This window comes from Diceros bicornis, chromosome 32, assembly GCF_020826845.1.
Source record: "Diceros bicornis minor isolate mBicDic1 chromosome 32, mDicBic1.mat.cur, whole genome shotgun sequence".
Taxonomy (NCBI): domain Eukaryota; kingdom Metazoa; phylum Chordata; class Mammalia; order Perissodactyla; family Rhinocerotidae; genus Diceros; species Diceros bicornis.
The window spans coordinates 25,939,926-25,961,422 of record NC_080771.1 but is presented as its reverse complement, the minus strand read 5'-3'; the positions used below and the strand labels follow the sequence as shown (position 1 = coordinate 25,961,422).

General features: G+C 42.5%; 2 protein-coding genes across 5 annotated transcripts in view; both read left to right on the top strand.

Annotated features, from left to right (window-relative positions):
• TMEM231 (transmembrane protein 231) overlaps nt 1-21,497 on the top strand; it is a 231,719-nt gene that overhangs the window by 39,127 nt on the left and 171,095 nt on the right. The window lies entirely within an intron of this gene.
• TMEM170A (transmembrane protein 170A) lies at nt 1,850-19,834 on the top strand. 4 transcript variants are annotated; one of them, XM_058528303.1, is made up of 3 exons: nt 1,850-2,126; nt 13,951-14,121; nt 16,644-19,834. In XM_058528303.1, exons 1-3 carry the CDS (start codon nt 1,994-1,996, stop codon nt 16,772-16,774), a joined length of 435 nt encoding a protein of 144 aa, XP_058384286.1. In that variant the 5' UTR covers nt 1,850-1,993; the 3' UTR covers nt 16,775-19,834. The 4 variants fall into 4 exon arrangements, with proteins under 4 accessions (XP_058384286.1, XP_058384288.1, XP_058384285.1 ...); XM_058528305.1 differs by having other exon boundaries at nt 1,851-2,126; nt 13,951-14,052; XM_058528302.1 differs by lacking the exon at nt 1,850-2,126 and adding an exon at nt 2,236-3,194.

Sequence of the window (21,497 nt, the reverse complement as noted above, 5' to 3'; positions counted from 1 at the left end):
GGGTACATGATTTACCCTGTCATTAAAAATTTGAGCTTCTTACCATTTTGTCCATAGCTTGAGTCACTTCCATTATTCTTCCCGAGGACCCTCTTCTTTCTGTTCTAATCTGGTTAGGTGGCTGCTAGGACTATTGCACAGAAGTCAGTCTAACACTTCTGGTTAAATCCACTATTTTTTTTTTTTTGAGGAAGAGTGACCCTAAGCTAACATCTGTTGCCAATCTTCCTCTTTTGCTTTTTTTTTCCCCCTAAGCCCCGGTACATAATTGTATATCCTAGTTGTAGGTCCTTCTAGTTCTTCCGTGTGGGACGCCACCTCAGCATGGCTTGATGAGCAGTCCACACCCAGTCCTGGGTCCACACCCAGGATCCGAACTGGTGAACCCGGGCCACCAAAGCAGAACATGCAAACTTAACCACTATGCCACCCAGGCAGGCCCTAAATCCACTATTTCTTATACTGCACATCTTTCTCTTTCTTAGTTATTACTCTAACTTTGCTGGAGTACACACTCAGCTTCCCTAAAAGGGGAACATGAAACATACATTTTCTGAGTCCTGCAAGTCTAAATGTCTCTTTTTTTAACCTCTCGATTCACAATTTGACTGAGGATAGAATTCTAAATTCAAAATAACGTTTCCTAATGTGATACACAATGATTGTTATATAACCCTAAAATAACTGGTTTCTTCTACTTCTTATACAGTCTGCCAGTCTGGGAAATGTACCAAAAGATGGCATTATTAAATATTTCATGACTTTTTTTTTATACTTACTATTTTTGTTTTATAAAAGTTGCTTGGTTGATGCGAAATCCCAGTTGTAGTCTTAGGGAACTGGTATAGAAAGGTTTCATAAAAAAGGTTTACAAGAGGGAACTCTAATAAACAATCTTGCTCATGTTCTTGAATTAAAAGGGTAATATTATGTATTTTGTACACAATGCTTTTTATTTTTATTTATTTATTTTTTGTGAGGAAGATCGGCTCTGAGCTAACATCCATGCCCATCTTCCTCTTTTTGCTGAGGAGGACTGGCCCTGGGCTAACATCCGTGCCCATCTTCCTCTACTTTATATGGGACGCCACCACAGCATGGCCTGACAAGCAGGGCATCGGTGCGCGCCCGGGATCCGAACCGGGGCTGCCAGCAGCGGAGGGCTCGCACGTAGCTGCTACACCATGGGGCTGGCCCCTAATATTTTATTGTTTTTGTGGGTGTGTGTGAGGAAGATCAGCCCTGAGCTAACATCCGATGCCAATCCTCCTCTTTTTTGCTGAGGAAGATTGTCTCTGGGCTAACATCCGTGCCCATCTTCCTTTACTTCATATGGGACGGCGCCACAGCATGGCTTGACAAGCGGTGTGTCGGTGCGCGCCCGGGATCTGAACCTGTGAACCCTGGGCCACCGAAGTGGAGCGCACGTACTTAACCGCTGCGCCACCGGGCCGGCCCCCACAATGCTTTTTAATTTAAACTAAGTTAAGCTTTCAAACAACTAATTTTCTCTCCAAATATTGAAGGTATTGCTGCATTGTCTTCCAGCCTCCTTCGCTTGGCTGCTGAGCCATCTGATTCTCATTGCCAGATGTGTTTTAAATCTACATCTCTGGTCTGGGGGGGCGTATGCAATTCTCCTTCTTTCTTATAGGTGGCGCTGCAGACAAGGGCAGAACAGAGCGAGCCCTGCAGGAGCAGGAGAGACTTCCCCAGTAGGGGGCGTAGCCCGTGGATGCTGGGTCTCGGTGGGCCGTACGCAACGTCAGAGGCGGGAACAACTCTCGCCCCGCCCCTGCCATCTGCGGCGCGCTCTGATTGGAGGGACGAACCATCACTTGGCAGCGCCGTTGGGGTAGGAGGAAGAGGGCCCGGCCGAAGGTGACGCTGAGGCAGTGGAGCTGCGGAGAGCGGAGAGGGCTGTGAGTGAAAGCGAGCCTCGGCAGCACATTGGACGCTGTTCCCCCCTCTCTCTGCGGTGAATGGCGGCGGGATGGAGCACGAGGGGAGCGGCGGCAGCGGGGGGTCGGCCGGGCTCCTGCAGCAGATCCTCAGCCTGAAGGTCGTCCCACGGGTGGGCAACGGGACCCTGTGCCCCAACTCCACTTCTCTCTGCTCCTTCCCAGGTACCGCCCCGTCCCGCGCCTGCGCACCCCGCCGCGGTCGCCCATCTGTGAGGCGCCCCTTCCTCGCGTGCCGCCCGGGGCCCCGCTGCCCCGCCCGCTGGGTGCTGTTTTCCTCCTAGAAGGAGGTTCCTGCTCCCTCGCCCGAGAGCTGGAGGATATAGTCCCTTCCCCCCGTCGCTCCCTCTGGCCGGGCCCCCCGGAGTCCTCGCTTGGGCGAGGTCGGAGGGAGAGGCCGCGGGCGGACCGGTCAGTAAAGGGAGCTCGGCCACCACCCAAACTGGTCTTGCTCTTTGGAGTGTCCAAACGCCCCAGGTTCAGACTTGAATCGACAGAGCCCTGGAGGCGGTCATCCCCGCCTTGTTTGAGGCTCGGGATGCGCCTGGCCGCTCTGGTCCGCGCCGGCCTTTAGGCTCTCGCAGCTCGAACGTTGAATCGTCCGGCCAGGCTGAGGGGCAGTCAGAGCTCACACTCCCATTGTTTCTAGTCCAGCCCAACCCCTCTGCACCAGGAGGTTGTCTGCTGATCGCTTGCACCTTGTCCAAATCCACCCACTCCACCAGCTTGTCTTTCTCGGAATCGCTTTCTGAGACCTGTTGCCGAGTCTCCCACTCTTGCGTTCGAGATCTTTGACACAGCTTCTTTTTAACAATTCTTACCCCCGCCCCCGGAGGTTCTGTTGGGCCCGATCTAAGGGTTTTTCAAAATTATGATACAAGGTAGAAAGCTCTCTGCGCTCAGAGAGTTGAGAGGAGGAGAAATCACTTGGAAGGGCTAATAAAGGCTCTGAGGAGAGGGCACAATCATGTGTTGTACCTTTAAAGGCAAGAAGACTGAGAACAGTGGCGATCGAAGGGGGAGGTTGGGCTCTCCCGCAAAGCTGATTGATATCTTAGTAAACAATGAGAGAAAGGGGCCCTGAGACCTGCAAAAGGAGGAGGATTGGATTACTGACTGCGGTCACGAACGAGGCACCTGTGATTTCTCATCCTCTGGGCAGCGACTGCCAGGCGCCATTCAGTGGACACCCGGGACTTGCAGCGTGTTACCTGCCTAGTATTTTCCCGGCAGGTTTGTGAAATAGCTGATAAGATAATAACCATGTTGGGGCAGATGCAGAAGTTAGCTTCAAATCATGCCTAAATGATAATCTGGCAGCTCACGTTGTTTCAGAAGTTACTAAGGTCACTATTGATAGCGACAACGGAAATACATGGCGTTCTGGAGACACCGTCCAAAAAATGAAATGTTTATGCTGTCTGGAGGCACTACTGGACCAGATTAGTCTGTTTTTGTTTGTTTCCTTATTTTCCCCCCAACTCTCTATTTAAAAAATTTTCAAACCTACTGAAAAATTGAAATGATAGTATAACAAATACCCATATATCCTTTACTTAGATTCATTAATATTTTTATTCTTTTGCTTTGTCTTTCTCTATATGTATATATGCATACACATAACATTTTTATTTTCTGCAGAACCATTTGAAAGAAAGTTAGAATTGATGGCACTTGATGCCTGATACTTCAGCATGTATCTTTTAAAGCGAGGACATTTTCTGTCATAGACAAAAAACTATATCACACCCAAGAAATTTAACATTGATAGAATATTATCTAATGTACAGGCCTTATTTAATTTCCCAAGTTGTGCAAATAACGTCATTTATAGCTTTTTTCCTTTTTTTTTTTTCAATTTCAGGATCTAATCAAAGATCACATATTGCATTTAGTTATCATGTCTTTTTAGTCTCCTTGTATCTAGAACAGTTCCTCCATCTTTGTTTCAATTTCTTGAGATTGACACTTTTAAGAGTCCGGGCTAATTGTTTCGTAGACTGTCCCACAATCTAAGTTTATCTGATTGTTTCTTCATGATCAGATTCAGATTAAACATTCTTGGTCAGAATACTATCTACATAGGTGATGTTGTCTCCTTCCCAGTGCATCACATCAGGAGACATTTAGCGTCAATTTGTACCTTTATTGATAATGCTAAGTTTAATCATTTGGTGAAGGTGGTGTTTATCACATCTCTCCACGGTAAGGATAACTTAATCCTTTAGTAATTGAGTCATATGTGGGGTGATACTTAGAAACTGAATATTCTGTTTGGTCTGTCTGGCTTTTAGTTGCCTTTTCTTTCTTTAAGAAAAGATTGAGACAAGTGGATTTGGGATGATAGTTTTAACATGTTATAGTAGAGAATCTGTGCTATGGGAATTGTTTTTGCTTTCAGAAATTGTTCTGAAAATATGAAACTGCGATATATACTTGAGTGTATGGGTACTTCCATAGATATATAACTTGGGAGTTTTGATCACTACGGGTCATTCATTCAGCAAATACACATTTGGCCAAGTGCAGCCTTTGGGCTGGGGGTATAAACATGCATGAGAGGTAGCCCTTGACCTCAGGTTGATCAGAATTGTTGGGTAAATACACAACCTCCCTGCTCTGTCTCATCTTAGCTGGAATGATGGCTGTAATAGGTACATGAAGTTTGGTCTTTGTAGAGGCACCAAAGCCGCTGACGGTGAATTTCATTCATTGTCCTGAATCTGGAATAGTTTCTCTTTTGGCCCCACAGAAAATGTTATTTGCACGTTATGCCAACTCAGTATGGCAAAATCGTTGCTCTGAGATATTCTGTGGTTTGTCACTATCAGGAAGCTTTGAATTGATTTTTTTTTAACCTGCCTTTGCAATTTAGCCATTTAGATTTCTGCCTATCGCTCTTTATTCCAAGTTGTTCAAATTTCTTTTGTTGTCATTGTCATTTTTAACAAATCTGACTGCCAAAAAAGGCAGATCTTTTCTTTGTATCAGGAATAACATTAACTTTCTGAAAGTATGAATTTCATTAAAATCCACATCAAAGTGTATCTTGTGATAGTTAAACTAAACTCCCTAATGTTTTGGTTGTGCCGTTGCTGGAATCAAGAATGGGTCACATTGGACCATTAACTCAACAAATATTTACTCAGTGTGTGTTGTGTGCCTGTAGTTTTCTAGGCACCAAGTAAAGATGCTATAGTGAACAAAACAAAGGAGCTTTCATTGTAATGAGGAGAGAGAAAATAAACAAATAAAATTAAAAAGTATGGAAAGGAACAGCTGGTGGTGAGCGTAAGACAGGGTAGGGGGATGGTAAGTGGCAGGTCTCGTTTATCAGGGTGGAATGCTCTTTTACTTAAGGTCATGAGGAAGCCCTTGGCGATGATGCCATCTGAAATCTGAAGGAGGTGAGGAACGGGCCACGCATCTGTTGGGAGAAGAGCGTTCTGGGCAAGGAGCATCAGGTCCAGAGGCCCTGGAACAGGAGCTTGCTTAAGAAACGCAAAGGAGGCCAGTGCTGAGGGTGGAACAGCGTGGGCAGGGCGGGGAGGAGGATGTGAGGTCAGATCCCCGAGGGCCATATTGCAGGGTTTTGAGCAGAGGAGGGAGGATCCTTCTTACTTTTTTTGTAAGTGTACAATGGAGTGATTTTTAGTATATTTGTAGAGTTTGCAACCATCTCCACAATGAACTTCAGAATATTTTCATCACTCCACGAGAAATCTCATACCCATTAGCACTAACTTTCTGGCTTTGTGTGAATAGATGGAAGGCCAGATTAAGACAGACAAGATCTAGCCGGGCTAGGACCAAGAGACCACTGGGGTGAAGCAGGCCATGGGGCCCACTCAGAAACCAGGGATGAGAGGGCTGTCAGGCAGTAGTATCAGGGAGAGGGGGCAGCCCACAGCTGGCAGTCCTGGTGGGCAAGTCATCATTGTTAAGGAGGAAAGGAGTGGGGTATCCAGGAAGAACTCACTGTTTTCCTTTACTCTCACACTACTACCACACTTAACAACACTCCTGACGCCAGATATGTGGGTTTTCAACTCATCAAGCAATTCTGTGACACAGTTGGGTGTCCTACAGTTCAGTTCAGTTTGACACTGTCTACCTGGAGTTAACATCAGATCCCCCAGGTTAAGGGCTCAGTCCCACAACACTGCTTCCACCCCCCACTTCAGGCACCATTTGAAATTGCAAGTTGTTACCTGTGCTTCTGACCTACTGGTTATAAATCGGAGGTTCCCTTGACCCCCTCCTTGAGTTCCATTAATTTGCTAGAGCAGCTCACAGAACTCAGGAAAGCAGTACTTACCAGAGTACGGGTTTATTATAAAGGATACAAATGAACAGCCAAATGAAGAGGTACTTAGGGCAAGGTCCAGAAGGGTTCCAAGCACAGGAGCTTCTGTCCCTGTGGAGTTGGGGTGTGCCACCCTCCCAGCACGTAGATGTGTTCACCAGTCTAGGAGCTCTCTGAACTCCATACCTTTGGGATTTTTATGGATCCCTAGTCACATAGCCATGATTGATTATTAACTCCACTTCCAGCGCCCTCCCTCTCCCAAGAATAGGGAGTGGGGATGAAAGTTCCAGTCATGGCTTGGTCTTTCTGGTGACCAGCCCCATCCAGGAACCCACTAAGCGTCACGGCATGAGAAAAAAAGATGCTCCTGGAAATTCCAGTGGATTTAGGAGCTCTGTCAGATGCTCCTGATCAGGAAATTACAGGGATCTTAGGAACTTTGTATCAGGAACCAGAGTCGAAGACTAAATATTAGAACAAAAGATTTTCTTAGCACCCCTATTTACAAGGGTTTGGGAGCTCTGTGTCAAGAACAAAGAACAGAGACCAATATATATGCATTTGTTAATATTTCGCAAGGGGAACAGATGGAGCCCCTGGTAGGTCGGTGGGGTTTGGTAAGAGAGGGGTCTCACAGTGGGCAGTGTGGAGTGATGCAGGCTGATGGGCGATTAGCATCAAGGCAGTCTAGCATCAAGTTGCAGGACCAGGTAGGACTACAGTTCCCAGGAAGGCTGACGTGGTCCACTTAGAACCCTGGCTTCGGAGGAGGAACTGGCCGTGCTCATACAGTTTGACTTGGGCCCTAAGGTAAGAGTGGGACCAGCTGAAAGGACGGCGGAGTACTGAGCCTTACGCTGCCCACTTGGCTTAGGCTCCTTCCATTCCTGCTGATGGGGGCCAGGTTGGTCTTGAGGCCTTGCCTGGAGATTAGGTGACTCAGCTGTGGAGGTTAGAGGGCCAGGGAGCAGGCCATCGCAAACCCCTTTTGTTAATACAGAACTCACCTAGAGGATTCTGCAATCTATACAGCTTTTCTCTTTAACTGAAATGTCTGTCTGAAAAATAGTACCTTTTTTGTGTGTGTGAGGAAGATTAACCCTGAGCTAACATCGATGACACTCCTCCTCTTTTTGCTGATGAAGACTGGTGCTGGGCTAACATCTGTGCCCATCTTCCTCTACTTTACATGGGACTCTGCCACAGCATGGCTTGACAAGCAGTGCGTTGGTCTGCGCCTGGGATCCAAACCTGCGAACCCCAGGCCGCCAAAGCAGAGCGTGCGAATTTAACTGCTATGCCACCGGGTGGGCCCCTGTAAAATAGATTCTTTTTTTTTCTTTTTTGTGAGGAAGATCAGCCCTGAGCTAACATCCATGCTTATCCTCCTCTTTTTGCTGAGGAAGACCGGCTCTGAGCTAACATCTACTGCCAGTCCTCCTCCTTTTTTTCCCCAAAGCCCCAGTAGATAGGTGTATGTCATAGTTGCACATCCTTCTAGTTGCTGCATGTGGGACGTGGCCTCAGCATGGCTGGAGAAGCGGTGCGTCGGTGTGTGCCCGTGATCTGAACCCGGGCCACCAGCAGCAGAGCGTGCGCACTTAACCACTAAGCCAAGGGGGCCGGCCCTCTCCTCCTCCTTTAAAGCCAGCAGCATAGCATCTTCAAATCTCTCTGACTCGGACCGTCCTGCATCCCTCTTACAAGGACTATTGTGATTGTGTTAAGCCCACCTGGAAAATCCAGGATACTCTCCCATCTCAAGACCCTTAATCTAAGCACATCTGCAGACTCCCTTTTGCCATGTAAGGTCACATTTTCACAGGCTCTGGGGATGAGGATGTGGACATCTTTGGGACCCATTCTGCCACCAATGCTTAATCTGATTTCCCCTTATAATGTTTTATTACAGATTAATTACCTGATTTATTCTTCAGCATCGGGAAGTTATGTGACTTTAGCTGCCAGAGTAAACAAAGCTGAAGATAATGCACTTGATTTGAAACAGTGAACAAGGAAATACTGTAAGATATGTAGCAAAGGTTTTTGACAGTGTGTGAGCCAGGAAAATGAAAAGTATTATATGATGATCAATAAATAGTTATTAAATAGATGGCAAATTAAGGTACAGTAGATTAAAGGGAAATCACTTAGTTTTTTAAGTGTTTTATTGATTGGGGTTTGCCTTTGCTATTAGAGTCCTGTAATAATCCCATCCGTCTGCGAAGTGTTTTATAAACTGTACTACTCATCTAATATAATAAGGCCTTTTTTCCTACTTAAAGTGACTTAAGTGATGCTATATAAAATATGTAGGCACTGAAGTCACTAATGGATGTAGCCCTGGGTTGTAGGAGGGTGCAGTGTGCTTCCGCTTGTCAGAAACTCAAGGAGCTGCTGCCCTGCTACACCAGATCTTGTTCATGAATAGGCCTTTCAGTTTTTAGGAAAATTAGGATGTGGGTTGGTAGCCTAGCAGGCCTTCTTGGGCAGGTGCTGTGCTCCAGGGGAAGTGGGAACTGCTGAATGTTGGTGTGTTAGTCTGCTAAGGCTGCTATAACCAAATACCATAGACTGAGTAGCTTAAACAACAGAAACTTATTTTCTCACAGTTCTGGAGGCTGGAAGTCCAAGATCGAGGTGCCAGCATGGTCATGTGGTAAGAGCTCTCTTGGGCCCCTTCTTGGTCTGTCCTCACATGATGGGGGGAGAGAGAGAGAGAGAATGAGAGACAGAGAGATCTCTCTCTTCCTCTTCTTATAAGGCCACAGTCCTATCAGGTTAGGGCTTCAGCATGTGAATTTGGTGGAACATAATTCAGTCCATAGCAGTTGAGTAGCACACCTGAGTGTCTGGACCCAGTTTTACTGAAGTTGCCAACTTAATGTGTCTCTGGCAGACCAAGGCCTCACCTCCCAGTTCACTGGCCCGATGGCTCTGCGGCAGCCAGTAAGAAGCGAGGCTCCAGTAGTGCCTTGAGTTGCTGTGGAAAGCAGTGCTCATCTCTAACACTTGGGAAGCTCCAGCAGAAGCCTTGTAAGAGCAGGGCCCAGGAGTGGTCTGAGGTCAGTAGTGGCAGACAGCAGCCAGGATGGCAACTGCTCTGAGTTCTTGGAGGCAGGTTTGTATCCCATTTGTCTACCCCAGGACAGTGGCATTCCTGGCGCCATCATAGAACTTTCTGCACACGTAGAACTTTCTGGTGTTATGGAGGTCCGAGTCTCCGAGTGATTTGGGCAGTAGCTGGTGAGGACTATGCGATTGAAGATAGGGTTCCTGCTTTGGAAGGGAACTGTGTGGTGCTGTGCTTTGGCTTGGGGATAAGCTGATGGTGGGTGGTGTTCAAGGGGTCTTTAGGCTGGGGAGGCCAGGCTGCTCTCACTGAGCCAGGGTGCAATAGCAGCTGCCCAGGCAGGAGGGATCTGTGGGTGCCAGAGCTCAGGCAGATGCACATTTATTGGGGAGGAGCAGTACCTGGACACCAGATGTTACAGCCCCCAGAGCTGCTGCCAAGAAGAGAGAGCAAGTCTCCTGGGCAGTAGAAGCAAGAATGGTGGCCGGCCCGAGGCTGGAAAGGAGTCTGCAGTAATAGAGGTTTGTTTCCAAAGAGGATGGGGGCTCAAACCCTGAGGATTGAGAATCCTGCCTGCAATTTCTGGTCAACACTGTTGACTGGAAAGATGGTTTTTCTTTGGTGGAGGAATGGCAGTAGTTAGTATACATATATATTTTTATATATTATTATCATTTTTTTTTATTTTTGTGAGGAAGATCAGCCCTGAGCTAACATCCATGCCAATCCTCCTTTTTTTGCTGAAGAAGACCGGCCCTGAGCTAACATCTATTGCCAATCCTCCTTTTTTTTTCCCATTTTCTCCCCAAAGCCCCAGTAGATAGTCGTATGTCGTAGTTGCACATCCTTCTAGTTGCTGTATGTGGGACACTGCCACAGCACGGCCGGACAAACGGTGCGTCGGTGCGCGCCCGGGATCTGAACCTGGGCCGCTAGTAGCGGAGTGTGCGCGCTTAACCACTAAGCCATGGGGCCGGCCCCTATATATTAATTTTTTATGTTACATATTTAATTTTTAAGCTTGGGACGTTACTGTTTAATCACTTTATACTCCATGTTGTGTGATTTAAACTTGTTTTAACAATTTGCCAAACACCATCAAACAGAATAGAGCAGTTTCAACAGTATTATAAAATTATTCTGACGGTGTATCTTGTTCAGCAGAAAGGAAAATAAGCTCACAAATGGTTTGAAACCTTTGTAGCTGTCTAATAGTTTTTCACTAGAACAAAAGTGCCAGAACACCCCCAGTCATTTGTTATTTTTTATTTTATTTTATTATTATTATTTTTTTAAATTTTATTTATTTAATTTTTTTCCCCCAAAGCCCCAGTAGATAGTTGTATGTCATAGCTGCACATCCTTCTAGTTGCTGTATGTGGGACGCGGCCTCAGCATGGTGGGACAAGTGGTGCGTCGGTGCGCACCCGGGATCCAAACCGGGACCGCCAGCATTGGAGCGCGCGCACTTAACCGCTAAGCCACGGGGCCGGCCCATTTTATTTTTTTTTAATCTCCCCCCCGCCCCCCACAAAGCCCCAGTAGATAGTTGTATATCATAGTTGCACATCCTTCTAGTTGCTGTACGTGGGACGTGGCCTCAGCATGGCCGGACAAGTGGTGTGTTGGTGCATGCCTGGGATCCGAACCCAAGCCGCCAGCAGCGGAGCGCGCGCACTTAACCGCTAAGCCACGGGGCTGGCCCGTCATTTGTTATTTTTAATAAGCATTGAGCCCTAGATGGGGCACCTCTGATGCTGTCATTCAGAGCCTTTCATCCAAAACAAGACCTAGGTGTCCTAATTTAGGTGTATGTAGAATATGGTATTAATTGAAGCTTTATTTGACTTAAAATGAGCAAAGAATTAGTGCAGTCCTCAGTGACAATGCCAAGGGTGGCTTGGAGGCTATCTCCATTAGCCCCGTAAGGCTTCCCCCCAACAAGAATAAGAAATTGATCTAGGAAAAACCACACACTCAAGACTATGCTTACAACTCAAACACAGCTTCAAGAAAAGCCCCTGGTCCTTCCCTTCCCTGTCTCCACTCTCCCCAAGCCGATTGACACTCCTCATTGGTCTTTCTTTAATTGTTCATCCCAATCCGACCAGCCTTCCTGAACAGTTCTTTTTAAAACAAAAGCTTTGGCTTTTCTATCAAAGGAAAAAGTGAATTGTCATCAACTCTCCCCTCAACCTATCCCACTCCCCAGAAATAACAGTTTTCTGTAGCTTAATACACACCAAGAGGCGGCAAAAAGGACAAGGGCCTGGCTTCTGGAGCCACGTTGAACCGGGGCTCGGCCTTGTGCTGGCAGTGTGGGCTCGGGCAAGCCTTCTCACCCCCCTCTGCCTCCATTCGCTCATCCAAGAGCCGGGGATATCAATAATATGTGCCTCATAGAGTTATTTAGAGGATTACATGAGTTAATATTTGTAAAGCACTTAGAACAGTACCTGTGTGTGTCATAAATATTTATTAAATAAACAAATGTCCAGACTTTTCTCTGAGTACAAAGAAGCATCTACACACACATTTGTTTCTTTTTTTTTTTTAAGATTTTATTTATTTAATTTTTCCCCCCAAAGCCCCAGTAGATAGTTGTATGTCATAGTTGCACATCCTTCTAGTTGCTGCATGTGGGACGCGGCCTCAGCGTGGCCGGAGAAGCAGTGTGTCGGTGCACGCCCGGGATCCGAACCCGGCCGCCAGCAGCGGAGCGCGCGCACTTAACCGCTAAGCCACGGGGCCGGCCCCCACATTTCTTTCTTTAGTTTTTGTTTTTACACAAACAGGATCTTATTCTACATACTATTCGGCAACTTGCTTTTTTTACTTACCAATGTGGCTGGGCATCTTACCCATCAGTATTTACAGAGCTGTCTCATATTTTTATGTGATTGTGTAATGTTCCCTTACATGGATACACCAAAACATGTTTCCCAAGTCCTGCATTGATAGACATGCAGTTGGTGTCTAGTTTTTGCTATTACTGCCTGGAATTTTTGTGACCTTGTCCCTGCCTACATGTGTATTCCTGTAGGATGTATTCCTGGAAGTAAAATCGCATGGCAAAGGATATGCACATTTGACTTTTTGGATACACACTTCCAAATTACCCTCCAGAAAGGTTTTCTAGTTTGTATTCCTGCTGGGAGTGTAAGGTGGGACCTGTGAAATAATGTCCTGACAACCCTTTACTGCTCAAAACCTTTACTGGTACTTCCAGGGCTTTTACGTTGAAGTTCTTAGTCTGGCCTTCAAAGCCCACCGTGATGGGACCCTATCTATCTTTGTAGCTTTAGCTGCTATTACTCTTATAAACCCTCTGCTTCAGTCAGGCCAGTGATTTTTAATCAGGGCAATTTTGCCCCCAGGGTACATGTGGCAATTTCTGGAGATGTTGCTTGTCACAACTGTGGGAAGAATGCTACTGGCATCTAGGGGGTAGAGACCAGGGGTGCTGCTCCACATTGTACAATGCACAGGACAGCCCCCTACAACAAAGGTTACCTGGTCCAGATGTCAGTAGTGCCATGGTCAAGAAACCCTGAGTTAAGCTTTTGACTGATCTCTAAGATTGCCTGTTAACTTACCCACCTCTAGCGCAGGGATGGACAACAGATTTTATCTAATGTGACACCTTCATTATATCCGTATGGGTAGTTAAAGAGCTGTCATGAGAATTCTGAAGCCTTGCCTGGGCTCAGTGGGGGAAAATGCTGTGTCTACCATTTACCAAATGTAAAGTCAAGTCAAGAGGGCAGGATGGTATCTCCTCCTTTTTTGTGTTTTCCAAGGTATCTCATGCATAGGTTTGTATACATAGTTGGTATCAAGTATTTTAATGTTGCCTGAATTACTGTCATCTTAAGAATGACTAGAGGTTCTCTGTAGGAACCAGCTCCTCTTCTAACCTGCCCCCTCATTTGCCATTGTCTTTAAGCCAAACATTTATATTTTCTGGTGTTTATTTCATATCTTAAAGAGCTTTTATATCCTAATAGGAGGCAATAGCTTGATATTTACTGCATTGTCTTGAAAATGATTGTTGAACGAATATAATTGTACAGATTTTCCATTTTAGAAGACTGAATAATCAAAAAGTTTGGAAAGATCAACAGGCGTTGATCGCATAGTACCCTGTCAGTGGTACTTATGCTTGTACTTCTTATGGGAGGGAAATTATTTAGGTCAATTTTCCAATCTGGGTGAACCTTTTTTCCAGCGTTTGGGAGTAGAGATAGCTAGTCAGAGGTTGGCCAACTTTATCTGCAAAGGGCCAGATAGTGCATATTTTAGGCTTTGCGAGCCATGTGGTCTCTGTACTATTTCAGCTCTGCTCTTGTAGCTTGAAAGCAGCCAGAGACAAGACTTAAATGAATGGGCGTGCCTCTGTTCCAGTAGGACTTTATGTACAAAAACAGGTGGTGGCCATCGCTTGCTGAACCCTCTAAAACCATCAATATTTGGATATTTGATTGATGAACCTACATTGCAACTGAGTGGTTTTGAAAATGAAATAACTGGGTATAATGACTCCCCCTTTGTAATGATTGCCCTGGGAAAGGCAGTGATTTTCGACCTTTCTTTGCTTTCCCTTGTAGAGATGTGGTATGGTGTGTTCCTGTGGGCACTGGTGTCCTCTCTCTTCTTTCATGTCCCTGCTGGATTACTGGCCCTCTTCACCCTCAGACATCACAAATATGGTAGGTTCATGTCTGTAAGCATCCTGTTGATGGGCATCGTGGGACCAATTACTGCTGGAATCTTGACAAGTATGTTAGACATTAAAATACCAGTCAAAACGTTTCATATGAATAGTCAGTTCATTTCAGGACCCATTTTAGAAACATATCTGAGTGGGATAAAGAAAAAAGAGTGGCCTTTAACCACACGTCCTGTTTTTTTATGTATCGTTTTTTTTTCACCCCCAACTCCCCATTATTTGGCTAACATCTTTGACTTTCTGAGTCAGATTTTCTCTCGCTGGCTTCAGAGAAGCCTTAAGTTAAGCTTTGTGAGATAGGTCACTAGCAAAAGAAAGACATTTGTCTTTTTGGAAGCTACTACTCCTTTCTCATCAGCTCGCACCTGACTGATGGCATCACAAGATGGTTGATGAATTACTTCCCCTCATTCAGGTGTGATTACTTTAAGGACTGAAGAATAATTCTAATGACAAGAATTCTCATTTAGAAAAGTACCTAGTTATTTTTTTCCCCTCAATACTTTCTGAATAAAAATTGGAGTAACATAAATTATTTTTACCTGGTTTTTTTTGGCCTTTGCTCATGTCACAGGGATGAGAATAAGTTTAAATCATTTTAAAGCTCATAATTAAATATAAATAACATGTATATTTTATATAAATTAAAAATTATAAGAAAGCAAAAGTAAACATTCTCCATTGCTGCAGTCCTAAATGATAACCACAGTTTGCATTTTGGTATATGCTTTCAGATTTTTTTCTAGGTATACATGTAAACATAAACATATTCTTAAAAAATAGAAACATAATATTTCTCCTACTTTGTAACTGTATTTTTTTCACTGTGAATTTAAACCTTGAGCTTCAAGCAGATATCTCCTTCTGTCTCTTGAGAGTTTTTTCTGGGACAAAGTGGCCTCGTTTCTCTGTGTTCTGTAGATGATGAAACCTTTGTGATAACACAGGGAGGAAGCCAGTTTTCTCCTGCCTGCATTAAAGAGTTTCCATAACTGGCCCTTACAAGCTTTTTAACTATCTCACCTACTGTTATCTTCAGGGACCCTCTGCTCCAGTTTCCTTACTGGATTACAGGCCCTGAGGACCTGTTTCAGATTTCTCATCAGTAAAATAACGATGATATACCCACCTCTTATGCTGTGTGATGACTAAATGAAATAACGTGTGTACAAAATACTTAGAATATCTAACACATAGTAATTGCACAATAAATGGCATGTTCATTCTGTCTTTAAGACTAGTGCATAGAATCTGTTTCCTTCCCATTTTGCTGCTCCTTCTGGTTTGCTTTTTCCTTTCTTCCCTTCATCATCATCCAGATCCCACGTTAGGGCCCAGTTCAAGTTCCTTAAGCTTCTTTCTACCCAGCTCACGTTTTTTGGAGCTAAATTATGAAGGCGCCCAATGGAACAGGTGCCTTCCAGATGTTAGTCACACAGTGTGCATGCAGTGCCACTGGAGGTGGGCATTTCAAAGTTGCAAATGTTCCAGGCAACCAACACGAGTATTGGTTAATATTGTTCTTTCTTCTTCTCAAAATATGTTAATATACCTTCACATCACATTTATAAAATACATAAACATTTGATTGAGGTTCTATATATTATCTTGAATTATTCAAAATCTGTTTCATGCTTGTGCTGTCTTTCGTCCCTACCTAGATTCTGAGTATTGTGAGAATAGGGATCACATCTTATAAAAGATAGATGTAAATAAATATTTGAATGAATGAATACACTGTGACCAGGGAGAATTTTGTTTGGAGCATTTTGGGGAGGGGGTATCATCTGGGAACTTTGGATCTGTTCTTTTCAAACTAATGAAATCTTGACTTTCTTGATACAATGCTGAGTCCCTGCAGCAATTCACATGGGTACCTGTGTAGATACAGAATTGAGTGTTTGTTTTGTGTACTCAATTTCTAGGAAGCTGTAGTGACTAACATAACAAAAACGATTAACAATATGGGGAACAGAAAGGAATCCCCGAGGATCTCTCCTCTCATGCCCTTTGAATTAATAGATTTATAAGCTTAGGGTCCTCCTTTCTTCCTTCTCCACCCCCCTCCTCCCGCCTCCATCCATTTCTTGAAGGGAACCGAGTATAGTAGAAGGTGGAGTGGGGAGTCCCTGTGGCTTCTCCTGAAATATTTCTTGCTCAGTCCTACACAAAAGATTCTTTGTCATTTCTTGCCAAGAATGTATTAGGTACCTGTTAAATGCATGGGGAATAAAGGGATGTTTTTGAGTTTGTAATCAGGTCATGTGGAAATTACAATCTTTGTGATTTGGGTTATGACTTCCAGATGATTTTATTCAGTAAATCTCAGTTTTAAGGAGTCACTTTTCAACATCTAAAAGCACGTCAGTGATATGCAAACCATATAAGGAATACTTAAAACCTAGAGTAGTCATCAAAAAGAATAGGGAAAACAAACATTTCTATAGTATTTAAATTTTAATGTAAAAAGTCTGGAACATTCTACTTATAGTAAAATTTTAAGTGCTATATTTTCCTGAATATATTAACCTTGATTTTTTTTTTTTTTAACATGCTTGAATTTTTGAACAGGTGCAGCAATTGCTGGAGTGTACCGAGCAGCAGGAAAGGAAATGATACCATTTGAAGCCCTCACCTTGGGCACTGGACAGACGTTTTGTGTAGTGGTGGTCTCCTTTTTACGAGTTTTAGCTACTCTATAGCATACACCCTCAAGCTATGATGTCGAACCTAAGTTTTATAGAATCCTCCAAAAGAATACATTATGGAATGTAGTGTTTTCTTAGTTCTTCAAATGGAAGCAACTCAGATGAAAAAGTATGCGAAGAACAACATCTCAGCCCTTTCTTCGGTTTGAAGTTCTGGGAATTGAATGGAAGATCTTTCTGAACTCCTATTATTCTCAACCAAAACAGATCAAGTTTCTTTTCTTTCGTTTTTTTTTTTTTTTTGGTAGATATTTAATTTAAGCGGTTTTACAGGTGCACCTTTACCCACGCCAGGTCGACAGTGCTTCTGGGTTAGCATCCTTTGCACTGAAATTTACAATGATCTGTGAGAAAAGGCAATGTTGCATATTTCAGAGAAACTATAGAGAATATTGGTTTATTTCTGAGCAGAGTATACATACTAAAATCTTATTTGGTCTAATCTTGATTAAAATCTGGCAGACTCTTCTTTTGTTACATCCTCATGACACTCAGTGCCAAGTAGGTTTCAGCTGAGTATAGCTTTGAGCACAAAAACAGAAAAAAAAATCTGTAACACAAGTAGTGGCTTTCATTCCACTATTTAAAGACAAAGGAGATACCTACAGAATGATGTGACATTTTATGGATAACTAGCTTGACCTCTAATTATTTAATATATTTTAAGAGATGTGAATTTCTTGTACATTCTGTGAAAATAAGCTAGCTAATGGAGAGTTTTTTTTCTGAATTCCTGTACCGCTCTTTCCTATCAGTTTTATTCTATTAATTTTATTTAGTTTAATTGGAAACATACCCTATTAAGTAGCTCCAGTTAGAAATTTTAAGCCAGAGCGGTTAGCCTACTCTTTTAACATGGAGGCACACAAAAAAAAAGATACTTAAACATTCTGTTAGTTTTTCTTAGTGACTTTGGTTTATTAATGGCTCTTGAAAAATTGTGAAAGTGCAGCTTGAAGTAGAGTTCATGGTTATGGATTTCTTAGTCTTAACGTGCTTCCCTAGCAGTGGGTCTTCAGCCCACTTTGACAGTATTGGGTGTCACTCCCAGAAAGTGCCTAAAGTTAATTTTCAGATATCCTTCCACTGTGCCCTCTGCGTTTTCCTTCAAGAGAATTTATATCCTTAAAGAGAATTAAATATCGAGAGTTTTTTTAACCCAATTTTAGCTGTTTTAATTTTTCTTCTACTGCCTTTCTTTTTCATTAAAAGGCCTGAAAACTGTGACCTTCAAAAGAGAATTGCAAAAATGAAGTATCTAACTTGATCCTTCCCACCTAAACTGTTTTGTATGGAATATAATCAGTGTTGTTTTCTGTTTTCAAAATAGTTTCTGGTAATTAAAGCTGACATTTTTAAAGGAAAGTTTTGATTGTGAGAGTAGGCTCATGAGGTCATGTGCACACGAATGTATCTGTTCCAATAAGAGCAATAGGCACTCGGCTTCTGGTTAAAAAATAGCCAGGAGGACCAATTTAACCAGAGATAGTCAAAGAGAAAAATTACAAAGAGATCACAAAAATTAACTGGACATTTTGTTTTAATAGGCCATTAGACCACTTGTCAAAATTATAGTGACTTATACTCAAGACCAGGTGGAAAATTACAAGTAGAGCTGGAATGCAGGCAGATGTCCTTAAAAATGCCCCAACAAGACTACCCTCCAATGCTCAAATCTTTCAAGCAAATTTTAAGTCTTTAGTTAAAGGCTCCATTTTTCAGTTCAAGGAGCTGTGATTTTGAAAAGTACCCCTTCAGTTTAAGAAATCTGTGGATGTTGTATCCTTTATTATAGGAAATGATTTTAATCATCTCTATTGAAGGATGCCTCTTAGCATTCTCACCTAAAACATTCCTTTGGATAGAATTTCACAAATTGAACATGTGGGCCAGTGGTTGGAGGGCCCCTCCCCCTGAACTAATTCTTGAATATATTGATCCATGATTTAAATGTTTGGTTATTTTTCTTTTAGAGCCACAACACAAAAATGAATGCATTTTGTTTCCATCTGTTTCTTGTTTGCTATATTTTGATTATCCACTCTTTTTAAAAACTTTAAATATAAAATGTATGTATCTTCAAATTATTGAATGTTTCATCCATCCCACTATGTGAATGTTCTCCTGTGAATAAATGTATATAGACTTTATATAGATTGAGCTTTGTAGCTTGAAATGTTTTCAGGGAGAAACTATTTGAATGATAAAGAGTGTCTGTTCTCTCTTGTTTTTGTTGTTGTTTTTAAATTTCTCGTCTCAAATACACAATTATTTGGGGGTGGTTGCTCAGATGAAAAAATATTGGCATTTATGTTCAACATTTTATTTTACCATGTATAGTTTTTTGAGAATTTTTGCCAACAATGGCTTTCTTAGAGACATATACAACCACCCCTCCCCCAGCTCTGCACTCACTTTTCTTTTTCTTTATGCAGAGGAGGGAGGCAACCCCCAACCATAAAAGCTGATTTCTGGATTCTTTAATATGGGGATTTGGAAGTAAAGCCATTTCATGAAAACTTAAGTCCATATACAAATGCGTAATGAATATTCCAAGAGAAAGATGTCTCTTTGTGCTATTAACTTTTTTTTTTTGCATCAAAACATTACTTCTTAGGAAATGTCTAAAGTAGTGAGAAAAAGTTCATGCAAATAACTACCTTTAAACCCTTCTTCATGTTTTTTAAGTTTTTAAATTGTATGTTGGCTTTTGATTCCAATGTCCTGACTGCTCTGGTTTGAATTAAGTTCTTATTACAACTGCAGTGCATACCAGCCTTCCTTAAGAACCCATTTCCTGGAATGTGAAGCCCCAGTGCCATTAGCTCTCCACACACAGGAAGTTTTGTGTACGTGCATTTCTTTTTTGTGCACTGTCTTAGGCTGGTTGTGACTAAAATCAGCTTAACTTTTTGTATTAGATTATTTCACTAACTGCTACAGTCAAAATGATCAAATCTTTGTACAATAGAAAATTATTTAAATTTTATTTTTCTACTGACATTTCTAATTCTGGTATAAATGTTTATCAATAAAGAATTACTTTCAATTCTGTGAACTGAAACTGTTGTTTTTCAGTGGCCAATGAATTTAATCTTTTTAATAAAGTCTGATTTAAGTTTTTGGGTTTTTTAAATAACTTAATACTTAACATATGTTTAACTGTATTTCTTTTATGTTCAACTTCTTCCTAATTTATGGTAAAATTCTTGTTCAAAGATATGATTAAACTGTATTTACATGTGAACTTGAGTCTTACAAAGTCCACTCTATGGGCTATATATTACCATCAAGAAGCTTTTGTATGATTACACACTGGGATGGCTCAAAGCTGATATAGTGTGTGAAAAAATTTATTATTTCAATAGTAAGTCCACATGAAGAGAGGCTCCAAGGTTGGTTTAATACTCTGTGACATCATAAATTTTTTTCTGCTCTGCAATTTTCAGCAAATTGGATTGTCCAATTTGGGTAGGTTACCCCATGGTCACAAGATCACTGCTGCTGTTCCAGACATTGCAGACAGACATACAGTGTCAGGGGACTCGAATTTTTTTTTTATTGAGGTATGATATTCAGTAAAGTGCACAAATCTTAAATGTATAGCTTGATGAATTTTTACATTTTTATACACTTATGTGACTACCACTTAGATCAAGATACAGAACGTTTTTAGCACCCCAGAAAGATACATGCAGAGTTCAGCCAGAAGTCCCCAAGATCGTATGTATCCAGGACCCAACAAAGGAGGAACTTTTCTTTCAATTTTCAAAAAGGGGATAACCCAAGATTAGACAGTGAAAAGAGACTATGGCGGATGAGTGGCTAAAGGTGCGGAGTTTGGCAGAGAGGACCCCATAAATTATTGCTAAGACACCACAGTAATAGTAAACTAGGAATTTTGTAGGGATTTGGGGAGATTTGTACTGTGGCCAACTGGAGAGCCCTGTCTAAAGCCATTGCCCAGTCCAGCCTATTTCTACTTTGTGGGATTATGAGCCCAGAGTTGCCAGAGTCTCCAGCTTTTCAAGGGAAGTTGGAAATCTAGATTATTTGAAATCTCAATTTTTAAGTGCTGGCAACTAGCTTAAATTCATGTAAAATGCTTTTCAGGTCAAACGTTGCATGTCTTAGAGTTGGATTTGTTGACCTGCAAACCAATTTTTTACCTCTTTCCTAAACTACTTGACATAATAGAAAATAGTTCCTCTCCTGGTTACCCTTAAAGTGGTTGGAAACTTTGTGAATTTGAACAAATGCATGGAGTGCTAATGAGCTATGAAGAGGAGACTGAGAGAAATGAGATGACACTGGAGGAGAGAGTCAGCTGGAGAACGCCAATGTATCCTTTTCCCCCCATACAGCCCCCCGTGATGGGGCAAAAGGCTACATCTCGGTTTGTCACTGCAGGGTCCTTTTACGCTGTACAAGGAAAATGAGGCTGAGAATGGTAAACTCCCAAATACTGGGTCCTAATTTCACATCTATTTTTCTATTCTCCCATAAGAAAGATCTCCTGAAATGGATCATACACCTAAATGTAAGAACTAAAACTAGTATAAAACTCTTAGAAGAACACAGGAGTAACTTTTGTGATCTTGGGTTAGTCAAAGCTTTCTTAGATACAATCCCAAAAGCACAAGGGACAAGAGACAAAAATAGATAAAATTGGACTTCACTGAAATTAAAAATTTTTATGCCTCCAAGGCCACCACCA